This window comes from Sipha flava, unplaced genomic scaffold (assembly GCF_003268045.1).
Source record: "Sipha flava isolate LNK unplaced genomic scaffold, YSA_version1 134_pilon_pilon, whole genome shotgun sequence".
Classification (NCBI taxonomy): domain Eukaryota; kingdom Metazoa; phylum Arthropoda; class Insecta; order Hemiptera; family Aphididae; genus Sipha; species Sipha flava.
This window is the reverse complement of record NW_020271760.1, coordinates 416,562-432,531: the sequence shown is the minus strand read 5'-3', so window position 1 is coordinate 432,531 and position 15,970 is coordinate 416,562. Positions and strand designations below refer to the sequence as shown.

Sequence of the window (15,970 nt, the reverse complement as noted above, 5' to 3'; positions counted from 1 at the left end):
CGACCCCGTATAACTGCATTGCATATTATTTCTGTTACGTGTATTATTCCTTTTAATAATTCTAATTTTCTTGATTCACCCCGGAGCGGCTACACAGCTTAACGCGGCACTGCACACGACGGAATTGTTCATTATCATTGCAGTTGACCACCACCGGATATGCACCGCAACGCACACGCACACTAACGCGCGTTCGATCATGCTTACACGCGCGCACGTTTATACACGCACGCACGCACACACACACACACACACACACACAAACACATTTTACAAGCACACACAAACACACACACACACATTTATACAAGCACACACAAACACACACATACACATTTATACAAGCACACACAAACACACACATACACACACCCGCACAAGCGCGCGCGCACGCGCACCTTCCACCAGTGGCGGCGGTGCGCACGGAGAGAGACGATGCGCAGCGACGGCGGCGGCGGCGGCGGCGATTGTTAGTGTTCGCCAGCCGTAGCGGCTTCTATCGCGACGTTTAGTAGCCGTTGTCACGTGCCCCGTGTCTGTCCGTCCGTCCGTCCGTCCGTCGGCGGTATCGCGTCCGATAGCATTTGCACTTGTAGAGCCGTTCGTTTCGCGTTCATCTCGCGTCGAAAATCGTCTCGTTTTTTTTCGTTTCTTTTTCCGGGACCGTCTCCCGACAAACTCATCATCGTACGTCGTACGCGCGCAAAGTAACGTTTCACCCCCCTTCCCTTCCCCAATCGCTTTTGACGACATACCGTTTCCGTCCGACACGTAACGCGAGTTGACCGACGACCACGAGGTAAACGGCGACACGGAAATCATGAAGTCGCGTCCGCCGCAGTGGTTCCGACTCGGCCGGAGCACGCTGATGATCGTACTGTTGTGCTTGGTCGTGCTGCAGATCGTGTCCGACACAGGTAAGAACGATAATACTTTTGACGATAGAACCCGCGGCGCGTGTGCACGTTACAGTTTTTCGTTACTAACGCGTTGACGAATGTCCGCGTTACGTCGAAAACCGATACGACACTCGACAGGCGTGCGTACGGGGGGGTGCCGGATATGCCCGGGAACCTCCCTTCCCCGAAATGTTGTAAATGGGGCCCGACGATTAAAGTCTAAGCGTATATTTGAACTGGTGTTGCTCGAGTCGAATGTAATTTATCCTGAAACATTCGATAAAAAAATAAACGATGTTCCTTCGCAGGAAAAATAAGCCTACGTTTTCTAAACAACCGTACGAAAAATGTTGCGATAACGTAAAAACTACAATCGAACAAAAACATAGATGTCATAAATAGTTGAAGGTGCCTGAGTAAAATAAAAGCGGTTCGATGAAAACATATTCATCGGGACCAATGTGTTCCGCAACGTTGATTAAAAATAATAAAAGTTTTGTTTATTTAACCGTTTATGTAATACACGTTCCATTAGGTTAGGGCCCAAAAGTGTTGTAGGCACCGCTTGAAATACAGATGTGCGCGCGCTTACGCGTCCGTCGAATTATGCGTCCCAAATTTTTAGACGACGACGTGTCGAATCGTCGCTGAGCAATCGTGTCGATCAATGATCGATTCAAACAGAGTTTGTATTTCCACGCGCGCTACGTCCGTACGATTACCGTCGACAACCGATGTGGATCAGAGACGGATGCTGTTGTGCGACGATCGTCGCGTCACGATCTCGATCGCAGTACTGATTTCGAATCGTGAGGCGATCGGCACGACAACGATCCGAATAAAAATTACGATCGTAATAACGATGACATTATTGACGACGTTTCGAAACGCTAGGCCCCGTCTGATTGCGTCGCGCACGCGGGCGGACAACGATGGAAAGCACTCGACAATCGATGTTCGCGTTTCCATCGGTGACCATCCGTTCTGGCGATTATCAACCCGTCAGCGCCACCCCGTTCGGTGTTACGCGGCGATCTGCACGCGTAACGCCTCCATGTTGTTGCACGCGCGTAACGATATACAACTCTTTCGACGGACTTCAATTGTGTCGTGCTTTTCCTACCCCCGGTAAAAACTGTACTTAGTGGGGGTAGATGCAAGTCTAACAACACTGATATCGTTAACCGCGCGCCCGGGTCCTGTAAGTCTCCACTCGTGTTCACTGCGCGCGTCCAAATAAGATCGTTTTGCTGTGTTCATAAGCTATTGCGTGTCATTTCGAACGTGACGCGATATTGGCCAATAAATTTATTATGCGCGTGGCCTGACCCGCGGCTGCGACGAAATTACCGAGATTAACGGGCGATTATCAGAAACATTAATGGATCACGCGCGATATCGTATTCAGTCGGCGGCACGTCGTGTCTGCAGTTCGGGGTGGTACGTCCATTTGAATCCTACCGGATTGGTTTTGTTTACGAAACGAGAATGTGAGAACAACAACTTATCGGCAACTGACCCTACTGGTTTTTTCGATTCTTTCCACTATTACGCAGGGTAGTTTTATCAGAGTTACACGGTACCAACCAAGGTTTTTAAAGCGGTCGAAAGATAATATGCTTGATTTGGTTTTTTTTTTTTGTTATGATTATCTATAAAATTGTTCGGGAATCAATAACAATCTAGTTCAACCTATAACCGATTAATCGATTTTCAAACGGATTTCAACATTTAATGCAATATTTCGGGATTTTTTTCCTCTTCGAAATTGTGTACAAAAAGTAAAAATAATGAAAAAAAAAATAGCACATTGTTTTGAAAACTATTGTTCTATAATTTCAGTTAGAATATAAAATAATCGTTCTGTGAGTAAGCTTCACTAAGAACTGTTATCATTTTACCGAAAACCACTTAAATACTAAATTAAATGATAAATAGGTATTTGGTCTAAAATGTTACTAGATGTCCGATGTACAACGAAACGGTACACAATCATTACTATAGATGAACATGATCAATGGTCAATCAAGCAATAAACGTTATTTCTTGCCATGCTTTGAGCGGATAGGTTCGAGTCCAGTGAATTATTCCATCGTAAAAAGTGACAAACGATCGATTTGGATCTATTTTTTATGACTGTAACCATTTTAAGATTATTATACGTGATGTGACGCGAGTATAAACGGTAACGGAAAGAGTAGAACGGACATTTCAACATGAAATAATGTATCAAGTTAATTTTCTGTGCTTGTTTAAAATAATCATAATTTTGAATAAATAAGTCAAAGATTTTATCTTAAAAAACAAAAAATGACTTTTCTATAAAAATAAATTGTCAACAATTTATTTTAAATTTATGATACTGTTGATATAAATGATTAGCAACAACGTCAAACGTAAATCGAATTTATTTTCACTACTAACGTTAATTCTAAAATGCAGAACTCAATAAAGTTTATTTAAGCAAATTGCCTTTCAACTTTAAACTTTTAACTTCAATAATTACAAAGATTTAATAGTATTTTTGTCTTTGTGTACTAATTTTCAATGTATTGATGCTAAGAAAATGTCGAACATTAATTACAAAATAGATTGATGAATTTCGATGGACCCATTGCAATGAATACAATTTAATTATTTCGTATAGAATTAGGAAAAACACCAATAGACGAAAAAATTCGTTTAATAACTATTTGATGTTTAATATTGTTTCTATGGTTTTAACTTAATACTTGTCAACCGATTTTTTTGGAAATTAAAAAGTATTCAACGATTTCTAACTGAACATTTCACGGGGAACATTCGACATTAATTAAAAGTTGTTTCGTTGTTATTATTCTCAGTTTATCACAACTTTATAACGATAATGTATTTATGTATATACGGTATAACTGTACTTTTTTCCACGAAAAAATTCTTATTGCTGTCGTGTCTTTGACGTGATACCTTTTTATTCATTTTCATTTTAAAAATGTAATAACTTCGTTAACAACAGATGTTATTGACAATGTTTATCGCGTTGCTGGTATAATAATGGACGAATAAATCGATAGATGCAAGAGCGTTTCGATGGCTATTACGTATTCGTACATTTTTGTCGGAAAAATGACGGATTTTATGTGCGCATATCCGAAGACAGAATCAATATACTTCGATCCCGTGTAACATTTTAAGCTCTAAAAATGTAAAACACATTCGACGGGTTCTGCTGATAGTTAGTGTATTGGAATAAAATATGCACAGGATTTCCATAACTATCCCGGCTACTAACGTTACTCAAAAACAGTGTCGCACCGATAATAACCGTTTACAAACAGTAATAAACCATAAGAGCACTGTACACATAATTCTTTCACAATCGATCATCGCATCCGAATACATCGGCCGGAACGAGCGCTGCATACGCCTAGAAACATTAATCCGATTAATGTTCTCCATAAAATATAATAACACGCTCGTGCGCAACGTTGTTCGATAGGCCACGAATAATGATTAAATACTAATAACAATTAGATTGCATAGGTCTACCGACGAACGTGATGAAACGGCCGACGAATCTAACCGATAGAGGAGAGACGCTAACGCGTCTATTTACAAGACCTTAAGTCATTTTATACACAAGTGTGCGCGAGTTCAAATACACGAACGTCAACGCTGCGTGAAACGTTTTTCCAGTTGCTGTATTTAACAGGCTTGAGACGAGTCGGTAAAAAATGAACTCTTAAATAAAAAAAAAAAGAAAAAGAAGCTGGTCAAGAACACATAATAAATATAAGCTCCTACGAATGTAACTGTTTAACGTGTGCACGTGAGCATACGGGTGAGTCACATACAGTCGAGCGCATCAGTAAAAGCACACCATGTTGTGTGGCCGGTAGTTAAGCATTTATACGTTGCACGTCACTAAATAGAATGTTTAAACAATTTCACAGCCTTGAAAAAACCGAAGCCCTGGGATCCTTTTAACGTGTAGGAACTATGGACTTCAACCCACTTATATAGCCCCTTTTAATTTAGTCCCGATTAAGCGAATTAAGAAATAAAAAAATAAAATACGAATATCGAATTAATAACAATTACACGCGTGATGCAATTTGTTTTTTTTCTTTTTTATTATCATTATTAATTTAACCAGTGCTGAGCAAACATACCCCCTGAAAGACGAATAAATTATACGCACAGTACGTCAATACTTTACTTACAGTGTACGCTGTGAGCAACGTTGTCGTATACCGCCCAAGTCTCGAGTGTCATAAAACGCGTTTAAGCTGAATAAAACATTAGCAAAAATTACACCCGTTTTATTTGTACATCAGAATTACCTTTGATCGTCGTCTCGCCGTAAAGGACAACAAAAGTTTTTCTCCTAATAAGGCTCATCATTTTTTTCACCATCTCCTCGCCCCTCTCCCGTACGAACACGGTACGCACACTTCATATGGAATGATGAATTAACTCGTCGCTTTCGAAAGGAGTGCGCGACGTTAATAATTTTGTTAACTTTGTCCGCGTTTGTTTTTCGAATCAGCTATTTCCGTCCAGAACAATATCACCGTCGCGCATATAAATCTTGCTTTATTCAATGCGATATTTCATAACGACAATAGTAATATTAATAATAGCGTATTTATGCATGTAGATAGATGTTCGCGCACAGTGTCCGAGGCGAATACATCCCATTAGAAGTAGGCCATAATGCCACGCAGTGTGCCATTACCATACACATTAATTGTCCTACGACCTTTCCAGCCCGTTGGACAACGGACTTTATTGGTAATCCGGGTTTGATGATCCATTTAGTATTGTTTTGTCCGTGATGTATGCTACGAGCCGGAAAAATGCTATTAGTCTATAATAAAATTGCATTATAAATATATTATCCTTATTATCATTATGATTACTATCATTATTATCATCATCATCATCATCATTATTATTATTTTACATTGGATTTCTCTTAACGTTTCCATGATACACCACGATTGAAGGAAACCCAACAAAGAATATAAAACATTGTTATGAAATAAATAAATGAACAAAAGTGAGAATTGAAACGTCGATTTAGGTTTGTGATATCGGTAACTAGATCATTTTATTTTCTGGTTTATTTTAAACATAAGATTTCGATGATTTTAATTAACATTTTGATTTCGATTTCAAACGACAATTTTTCTGGTTTAGATTTTAAATTATAATGTTATTTATTCATCGTAATCGTTTTTACTTCGTGTGAATGTCAATTAATTCGGATTGAAGATTATGGCATTTTACCCATGGAAAACGGAAATAAACGATAAAATATATTTAAATTTCAATATTTGAATTTACATAACGTTTTCAAATTCTATATTTTATCGATATTTTTATTTCATTTTTATGCCTTGTATAGCAATAGAGCATAAATTAATTTAATACTTTTCTCAGATAATTTACGAGCTCCGCTGAATAGTTGAATAATAAATTGTTAGTCAACAATAGGCTTCTAGAAACGAATCCGTAATAAAATATTATAATATGTGAATTAATTTGTAATAAAAACCTCAGTTATATTCTTAGAATATTATCACTTCTTCTTTGTATAAATATGTTTACCCGTAAGAAACCCTCGCAGTGCTTGCAGATGATCTATTCCGTCTTTGCACAACACATGATGCTTTAGACCTTAACAAAAAAATTCGAAACGCTTACGGAATCGTTCGGTGTAGAACTTGGAAGTAGTATCGGTAAAATTGGTTTTTCGATTATTAATAACATCATAATCGCTTTCCGTCTCGATAATAATACATTTCTGTTCGAAACGCGTTTCAACTTTGGTGACATGAGCGTACCCAGGAATTTTTTATAGGGGGGGATCTAACATTTTTATTTTATATGTTCTCTAATTATAATTACTGTTTAACTTAATGCCAACAAATGACTATACTATAGTGTATAGTTTATAAATTATAGGTATATTATATAATCTATAAACTTTGTATATTGAAGATAATGGAAAATTAAAATACACTATATACTATTATTATACTATTTACTATTAAACTGTTGAGTATGTAAAAATTTCAATGAAGGGGATCCAGACCCGACCCCCCCCCCCCTTGGGTACGCCCTTGTCTGGTAATATTCACGATACCGTAAACCGAACGTAATATTTTTAAGCACGCCGACGTGGACGTCGCAACCATGTGCGATTATATTGTTACATTGCACGTAGTGGGTTATGATGTTCATTTCGAATGCGTTATTCGAAAAATATCGCGTGGATCTCCACGGACACAAGAACGGGCCCCGTTATTAATTCGTCCTATCTCGTTCTGTCCGATCAACATACCAAATTAAATTATTTGCATCCCGTTTCTTTCTCGTCTCGTCGCCATTGTTGCGCGCACCGGTCATTGTGCCGCGCACTATTATCTTCAGATCGTAATCGACACATCCTCGCCGGTCGTTTTGTCAATCAATTTCACACACCGATATCTCGTTTCCCATTCGCATCGGCCCCGCTTGCGCAGGCAGTAATGTATACTAAACAAAATGTGCATTATTTATGTATATACTCGTATAAATGTGTATACTTTTTTTTTTCCTTCTCGTTAACCGTGTATAATAATATTCATCCGAGCATTCGCGTGATTTATGATTGGATCTCTTCTCGACTGCGCAACACACCGGTCTATAACGTACCGTAAAAGCCGACGGAAATTATTTATCCTCGACTGCCACCGTATACTGTGCATAGGGAGCGCGCATTCCGCGCGACGAGACGCGATTGTGATGTACGCGCGAGTACTAAAGAAAAAAATGAAAATAAATATAAAAAATAAATATAAGAAAAATAACTGGTGTTTCTCAAACGAATATTTTTTTTGTCGGAACATTATATTCTTTCCACCGTTTGGGTTCCGATCGATCGACGTGTAACGATGTGTTTACGGCGAACGTAATATTCGCGTTTGCAGTTATTGTCGTGTCGGTCCCGCGGTGTGAACTTTGGTTTCCATTCGTTGTGAAATCCCCGGCGGCAACGGGTGACGGTTTCGTACCGTTTTCACGCGTTATTTTTATTCCGTCGGATGGAAAACGCGCGAGCGCGTCGTTCCGACGATTTTGGCGTACGCTTTTTTTTTATTATTTTTGTACGCTGCATCAGGTTTCAACAACCGTTGTTTTCGTGCGCTAGGGCCCGCGTATTATTAGTGTTGTGCTCGCCGACTTACGACTGTTCGTCCAGATCGATTGATCGGGGCAAATGCTGTGAACTTGTTTGGAGCGACTGACCGCGATTAGTCGTATTTCGATGATATTATTCCAACGACGTTAAATCTGTTACGCAGACGAGCGCTTGATTGATTATTTATTGTACAAAAAAAAAAAAAAAAAAATCACCGTCTTACGAGGATTTAAAATAATAAAAATGTAGACCCTGTACCATAGACTGTCTAGACATAACAATACGTATGTTATGCTTATGTAATATACGCATAATACTTCGCGTCGGGGACAGGATGAGATGGTTTTAATAATTACTACCGTTTAGAAGAGTAGAGGAAAAAACGGGACAATAAACAGACGAAAATATATGCATTACACACCTCTTTTACTCAGCCGAGTACGTTTGGATCAAAAGGATACGCGTTTGCATTGTTACGCGCGCCGTGCACCGAATATACGTTTCGCGAACGAGTGGAAAAGCCGTACGAATACAAACAAACAAACCTATTATAAAAAGAGAAATATTTTTTACTTCAAAGAGAATAAGCCTGGACATCGGGAAATAATTTATAAAAAGTTTTGTGTGAAACGTAGCCCTTTACAGAGCACATACTTTGACTGTACTGAAGGCTGAGAGAGCCAAGTAGAAGCTTTTGAAATCCGGTGTTGGAGAATAACGTTGAAAATGCTACAGACAGAAAAGGTAAAACGTGTTGTACCGTTTTAGAGAAATTAATACTTAAAGATCAACATGGAATTGATTGAGAATAAAAGCAAGGATCGGACACATGATAAAGAATGATTCTTTGATATCCACAATAACGGAGGAGAAACCTGAAAAAACCCTGGAAAAGGAAGGCATTCTTGATCAACTCCATTCTTAAAGAAAGTGATGGAATGTACCGAGATAAGAACGTACCGGGAGTCGTAGAGAAATATAAGTGACAAAGAAAAATCGAGAATGACATCGATAATTGTTTAAGCGTACGTCGAATTGTTAAGATGAAAGATTATTTTTATTGTTATCGTACACGCGTGTGTGCAACACCATGGTAAACGTTGTCGGCGTATTCGTTGCAATCGTCGCAGGCGAGAACGCGTTAAATCTGCCTCGGACCAGCGAGAGACTGCGCCCGGGTGTGTTACAGCTGTACGAGAGCAATTACAGCAATAATTTAAATAGTAATAAATAGTAATAAAAACATAATACGTTCGTTTTCGTTTGCACCATACGGTGTGCACGTAATGTCCCTTCTGCATACGTGCCGCGTCCGAGTTCTGTCCGCCGTCGTCTATTTCGGGACGCGACGCACGCAGTCCCTACTGGTCGATTTACATCGCGTAACACAACGGTCACCGACGGTGTGTCGAGTGATCGTGCGACCACCCGTTACCACCTATCAGCTATCACGCCACCGTGAATCCGGTTCGGTTGGGCAATGTTATTATTTATCGATTAATCGTGTCATCGCGTCGAACATCATCGATTGCTTGACTTTGTTCGGTTCCACCTGAGGATTTCGACTGATCAACTGCGATCCATCCTCGGAAACTGGGCCCGTAGCTTAATGTATCGTTTCTTAAACTTGGCTAATGATACATAAATATATATATATTTATCATTAAACGGCAGTAAAAATTGTACAATGAAATATAAAACAATGAGCAAGTTAAAATAATTGAAAATCAAAACCACAGCATTTCTACTACCCAATAAACATGGCCTACCGTTAGAATAAAGAGCTGCTTTGGAACCAAAGGGATCTGGGAAATACGGACACTTGATGCTCGATTGGGGCCTTGTTTCTGATTTCCACAATTGCGATTGCGGCTCATCCGACCGGACCGTTTCGCTTACACATAATGAACTAGTTCCTGGAAACGAAACACTACGTATAACGAGACACCTGCGGATTTCGTAAACTTCATCCAAGGCCCTATATCGAGTAGATACGGAACCACGGTGTTAACCAATAGAATTAGGATAGGTTCACCGTTGAACTGTGATCCGAATAACTTAAAAAAAAAATGCTATTTAATATACCGTGACGGTTCTTGACGAATCCCGATGATGATAGGGATAAAGGAATACTACACTCGTACGTTGACTGTCATCTCTGTGTTTCAGATCCTGAAAAAAAATAGAGAAGTGCGTTGGTTTTAAAGTTATAATTTTGCGTACAGTTAATCAAAGAAAAACACGAAATTGGAAAAAATGCGTGCACCGTTATTATATTCCCGACAAAGTATAATAAACATTGGCCTTTACTCTGAATTGTTTTTCGAATACTATTATGGTTTATAGTGGTTTTCAAATTTAAATAAATTATAATATATACGAAATATAACAGAAAGGTCTAAATCCAAATTCTAAATAAGAAACGCAATAGTGTAATAAAATAATTGTTGCCGCACTAGAGTATAATATACCACAGTATAAAGGCTCTATACACGCCATAAAAACTATTACAATACATAAAGTTTTGGACCAACGTCAATACTTAAGCAAAACTATGATAATTGTCAATCAACGATACAGTGAGAATGTCCCGAGGACCGGGAAAATGGGCCCATTAACATTTATTGAAACAAATAATAATATATGACTGATGCTAATATGACCTTACTGAAACATTGATTTAAACACTCAAGTTTGACAGAAGCAAGAAACTTATTCCTTAACCCAACATGTAGAAAAATCATTAAAATAGAAAATCAACCTTTTTCATGTTTGAAAAAAAACTAATATATATATATGACATTATTGAAACATATCTTTTAACAATATTTACAAATTAGCATTTTTAATGATATCGTAAACGTGAATGCAAAAATGTATTTTATATTTTAAACCAACCAATGGGAACTTAACTAATGGCTGAAATCATATAAGATATAAAAAAAAATTATGATTCGCATCAACAATCGGCGTTTCATCGTTGTTTTTTGTTCTCTACTGATCCGAAGGGGAAGATAATTTTGTACACAATACAACACTCGTATTCACACATGAAATCCGTCCTTCGTTATACCGTATCCACGGGCTACGATCCTTTACCGTACAGTATCTACGACCGTCTGAACATTATAGTCCACCGTCAGTGACGGTTCCGGGGTGGGCATCTACTCACACCAGAAAAAGAAAATCACCATATGTTTACATACTTTTGGCGTTTACGTTCTCACGATGTGCGTTGTTAATAATAACCATTGACGGAAACATTTTACGATTCGGACGTTACGACGTAAACCTTCGGTCGATCCTATGCAACGGTGTACTAATAAATAAACCTTTGTACTTTCAAGGTCCCAAAACTATCCGCCCCTGCATCGCAGCTACTACCCGCGCGGCCAACCCTTCGGACGACGGTGAGCAACGCGATATTTTTGCGCAAGTTTCCGGCCTCGCGGGCTTTTAATTAACATTTCTCGTAACACCGTTGTTGTATACGGTATAATAATGTACGAGCGCGCCTGTTACCTGTGTAGTAATACATCAGAGGTCGTATATTATCGGTGTTGATGATCGTAATAATAATAATAATAATATAATGATAACCGTAATGATTATTATCACTGCTATACTAGCGCGTGTCGTAATATCGCGTCGACGGCGAGCAGAAGCCGACGGAAGAGACGGCAAAGGGATAATTTATGCGCGAGCGTTTAAGAAGAACGAAAGAGAGAGAGAGAAAGCGCGCACGTGTCGTTTCCACCTGGAAATGAAGTTTACCGATGAGTGTAGAAGTAATAATAATTGTTGCTGCTCGTCGTTATTACATGTTTCGTAAGAGTACGCGCGCGCGGTAGTTTTCGAGCAAATAGCGGCCGGAGGCTAGTACGTTTTATTATTAATATTATACGTACACGCGTGGCGTTTCTTGCCGTTCGGCGACGATGAATTTCTTCCCGTGCTCGATCATTACGTGCACAGGGTGTACTGGGAGGGTTTGCTAATTGCAACGCTACGGAACGCGCGTTGATAAAAGTACACGAATTCTGTTGCCTTTCTTTCGTTTGTTTTTATCAATTTATTTATTTTTTCTGAGACAACTTACAAGAGTCAAGGCTACTAGAAATTCAAGCATTTTTCTTTTTCACAATTAAGTCTATACACAAATGTTTAGGTAAACAATTAAAAATAAATACGTTTATTTTCATTTCGCGCACCCCGAAGGCATCATTGTCATTTCGTGGAATTTATTTTCCGGCTTTATTATACGGCTTCATTTCATCAAGCCCACGATTATTTGAATTCCCCGAAATACGGTGTTATTTCGTATAATTTCGTGGATTTCTATTTTATCAGAAAAATACTAAACTTGTGCGCTTGATAAAAATTGTTTGTTTCCGTTAATTAAAAAAAATAATATAATTTATTGAAGATCAAGAAGTTTATGAAAATGAAATGTTAACGTTTTTAGAAAAAAATGTATCGTATGAAAAATTTTGCCGACAACATCAGCTTTGAATTTTACAACACTGAAATTTGTGTTCGACGTTCAGATTTGTTTAAAATCAATTATTACATAATGTTTGTCCTCGATCGCACGGCGGAAAAACGAACAGAATTTGATCATCGTTGTGGGAGATTGTCGCGAAACACCCTGTACAAAGTGTTGTATGCGCATAACACACCGAACCCGTTCAGGTACACGCAGCAGCAACAATATCGCATAACAACAACACATTATTTTATAATAACACGGCCTGGTCGCAGTATATTACAATATACACGTAGTGCCGTGTACATGTACTCGTTTCCGGCACTTTCCGCACATTTCGCTAACTTTGATTTATTAATCACGAACTCGGGAATTCGGCTGCTAGTTTTCGGGTTTTATTTGCATTTTATAGTTTGACGAAAACACAACATCGTTCTTACAACTTACGGCCGACGGGCAGGTTCAGTCGAAAGATCATGAAAATGCAGTACTGTATTACGGTACTGCGAACAACATGATAAATATTTATTTTTTTCAATACGAAACATTCGTTGGCTTTGCAAATTTTTATATTTTCTGAAAAATTACTTTTACGTTACACAAGGTCAACACTGCACTGCGAATTGTTTGCGGGGAAAAAAAACCGTGCGAGAGAGCTGCAACGTTTTTACGCTTTTTCCATTTGGTTGGTTTAAACGTTGAATACCGTTACAAATAACATTAACTATCAATATCGGTGTTCGATTTTCATGTGTTGGACGCGTAAAATAAAGTTGTTGTGTATAGTGGATTGAGAGTGATGAAAACGAAGAAAGGAATTAAACAAAAAAAAAAAGTCGCTCTGCACATTATTATATTTATTATGTACAATGAACGTAATGCATCGAAAACAAAAAGGAATAAGTATTGTTTATTATTTCGTTTGTTGACGAATCAAAACTCACGTTAAACGTTGAACAAGGGAAATAGTCGGCTTTCGAATACCATAAAAATAATGTATTCGCCCTTCACGGCCCATTCCGAGCCGCCTCTTCGACCGTTGTCCCGGTCCACGGAACGCTGCGTGTACATGACCGCAGACAATAAACACGGTAACGACAACGGAAATGTCGTAAACAATCGTAAATATTTTAAAAGGTTTAATTTTTATTGTCTTTCAATTCGGATCGTACATAATATCCACAAATATATATACATATACATATCTGTGGCTTGGTCCGAGAAAGGCTAATCTCGCATTTTGACGTGATAGAGATCATGATCGTATTGTAGTCGAAAACGAAATGAATCACATCGTTTTTCGAGTTCCTGCGTCGCATCTAAAAATTTTATGTGCGCATTGTAAATCGGCCAATTCGATGCCGTCGTTAGCCCTTCTTGCACACCGAACCGTAGATTTATAAGCGAACGGTTTCAGAACGGTGGATGCGATTTAATTTTTGTTTTTTTGAAAACCCCGTACGGCCTCGGGTCTCACCTAGTAGTCATTGCTGCGCGGTGCACTCGAACAACGGGTAACGCAATCGTCCCCGGAAGACGTGATTCGTCTTCCGTTTAGTCGTCTAAAAGTGTATGCGTTACAGCACGTACGGTTCGTGTTTAAATATGCGCACGAAGCGAATGAACCCGACGGACGCACGCGTGAAACGTGGCCCTTGCATCATCCACCCCCCTGCCATCAGGTTAACTTCTTTTTCCCGGCCAGCCACCTCCAACATGTTGCAAGGCCAAGGCCGACATTAGAGATGGGGCCACCGGGTCCTGTTGAGAGCGGACCCCATCCCGACGGTACGATACGTATTAAGACCGAACAAAACACAGCAGTTTAATTCTCATGTTCTGTCCATTCAGTGGATTGTCATGGTACGCAATAATCTACGTGTACGATAAACAATTGTTCAATACTCAGTCATGTTTAATATTATTCATTTATTATTAATTTATTTATTCGGGTATCGGTTATAGTTATTTTATCAATATCGTCGGATGTTGGCTGTGACAACAAGATTTTGTTGCCGTTATCATTATCGAACATGTCTGTAATATATATTGTGTAATTTACTAGTACGTAGCAAGCACGTTTACTTGTGTTCATTTGTTTTGATCGACATTTACTACGTTTCTACGATTCGAATTTAAGAGGTACGTTAAAGTTTGTCTAATGCTGATCCTGCCTATGTCTCGACGTACTATTGTCGTTTAATATAGCAAAATATAAATATTTAAATAATCATCACGTATTTACGGTGTTGTTGTTGTATCATCGTTGATAATATATTGTCATAACACTACGGTACTGAGAGCCAATACAGAAAATCATTTTAAAACGAAACTTATTATAAATCTATATCTGAAAAACGATTGCAATTGATTATTGGGAGAGGTGATGCGCGAGGATATGGTTTCGCCCGGAGGGCTAAATTTGAAAGGGCTATTTGTCACGTCAACCCTGGCCAATACTGATTCACGATTCGAAGGGTCAAGTTAACTGGATGTCGTGGAAACTGCGATTGGACTGGCATTCGCGGCATTATACTTCGCTGCAGCCGGCCGATTTCCGTAGTAATGCGACGTGATATCCACATGTACGATTATGATGTTGATCTGTATCCATCAATTTAACGAAAACGGGTTATGCAGAATCCGAATATTAAACGATTATATCGTGTGTACAAGGTTAAATTTGATAGTTTTTATTTTTTCATTAATATTTTTACTCGAAAAAGAAAAACCGAATGCAATTAATAACCTTCTTGTGTTTGTATTTGAATAATTTTCAAGTAACTTGAAAAGTTTTATTCATTTATTTTTAATTTTTATTTAAATTATACCATTTTTTCTGGCCTCCCACTTTTTAATTTTAATGAATCTGCAATTCGAAATCATTAATGAACCCGGCTATATAGTCTGACAATAATAATTTATGTTGTTTAATCAAGAAGAACAAGAATCATCATTACACAAGCACACACATTTTTTTACACCAAACACTTGATATTACACATCTGAAGGTGTACATGTACAATAATCGTACTAGAAAAATATTACTATTACAATTGCATTTACAATTCACCCGTACATCGATAAAGAACGTAATTATCAGTGATGTAGTCATAAAAAAAATCTTGAGTACACGCCAATTGTTAGTAAAAAGAGTAATTCCTAACCTCCACCCAATTTTTTTTTTTTTGTACATAAGCAATAAGATAAGCTTATAAGATAAAGATTAAAAATTAATAATAATAACCGTTCCTTATAAACGCGATAAAAAGGAAATATGTTTGGTATCTTTGATTTATATAGAAAAAAAGGATAAAGTTCTTTAATACCGACTATAGGTGTAAAGTATATAGCTGCGTACCTGCGTATCATAATTTATACTACAACTTATAATCTAGTAGAAAAACGACCAAAAAA

General features: G+C 38.2%; 1 protein-coding gene across 1 annotated transcript in view; it reads left to right on the top strand.

Moving 5' to 3' along the window:
- Positions 1-458: 458 nt before the first annotated feature.
- The window catches only part of LOC112679305, an 83,374-nt gene continuing 67,862 nt past the window's right edge, over positions 459-15,970 (top strand). The window contains exon 1 of the mRNA XM_025549054.1: positions 459-917. Coding sequence (XP_025404839.1) covers positions 821-917 — 97 coding nt within the window. The 5' untranslated portion in view covers positions 459-820. The remainder of the gene's footprint in view (positions 918-15,970) is intronic.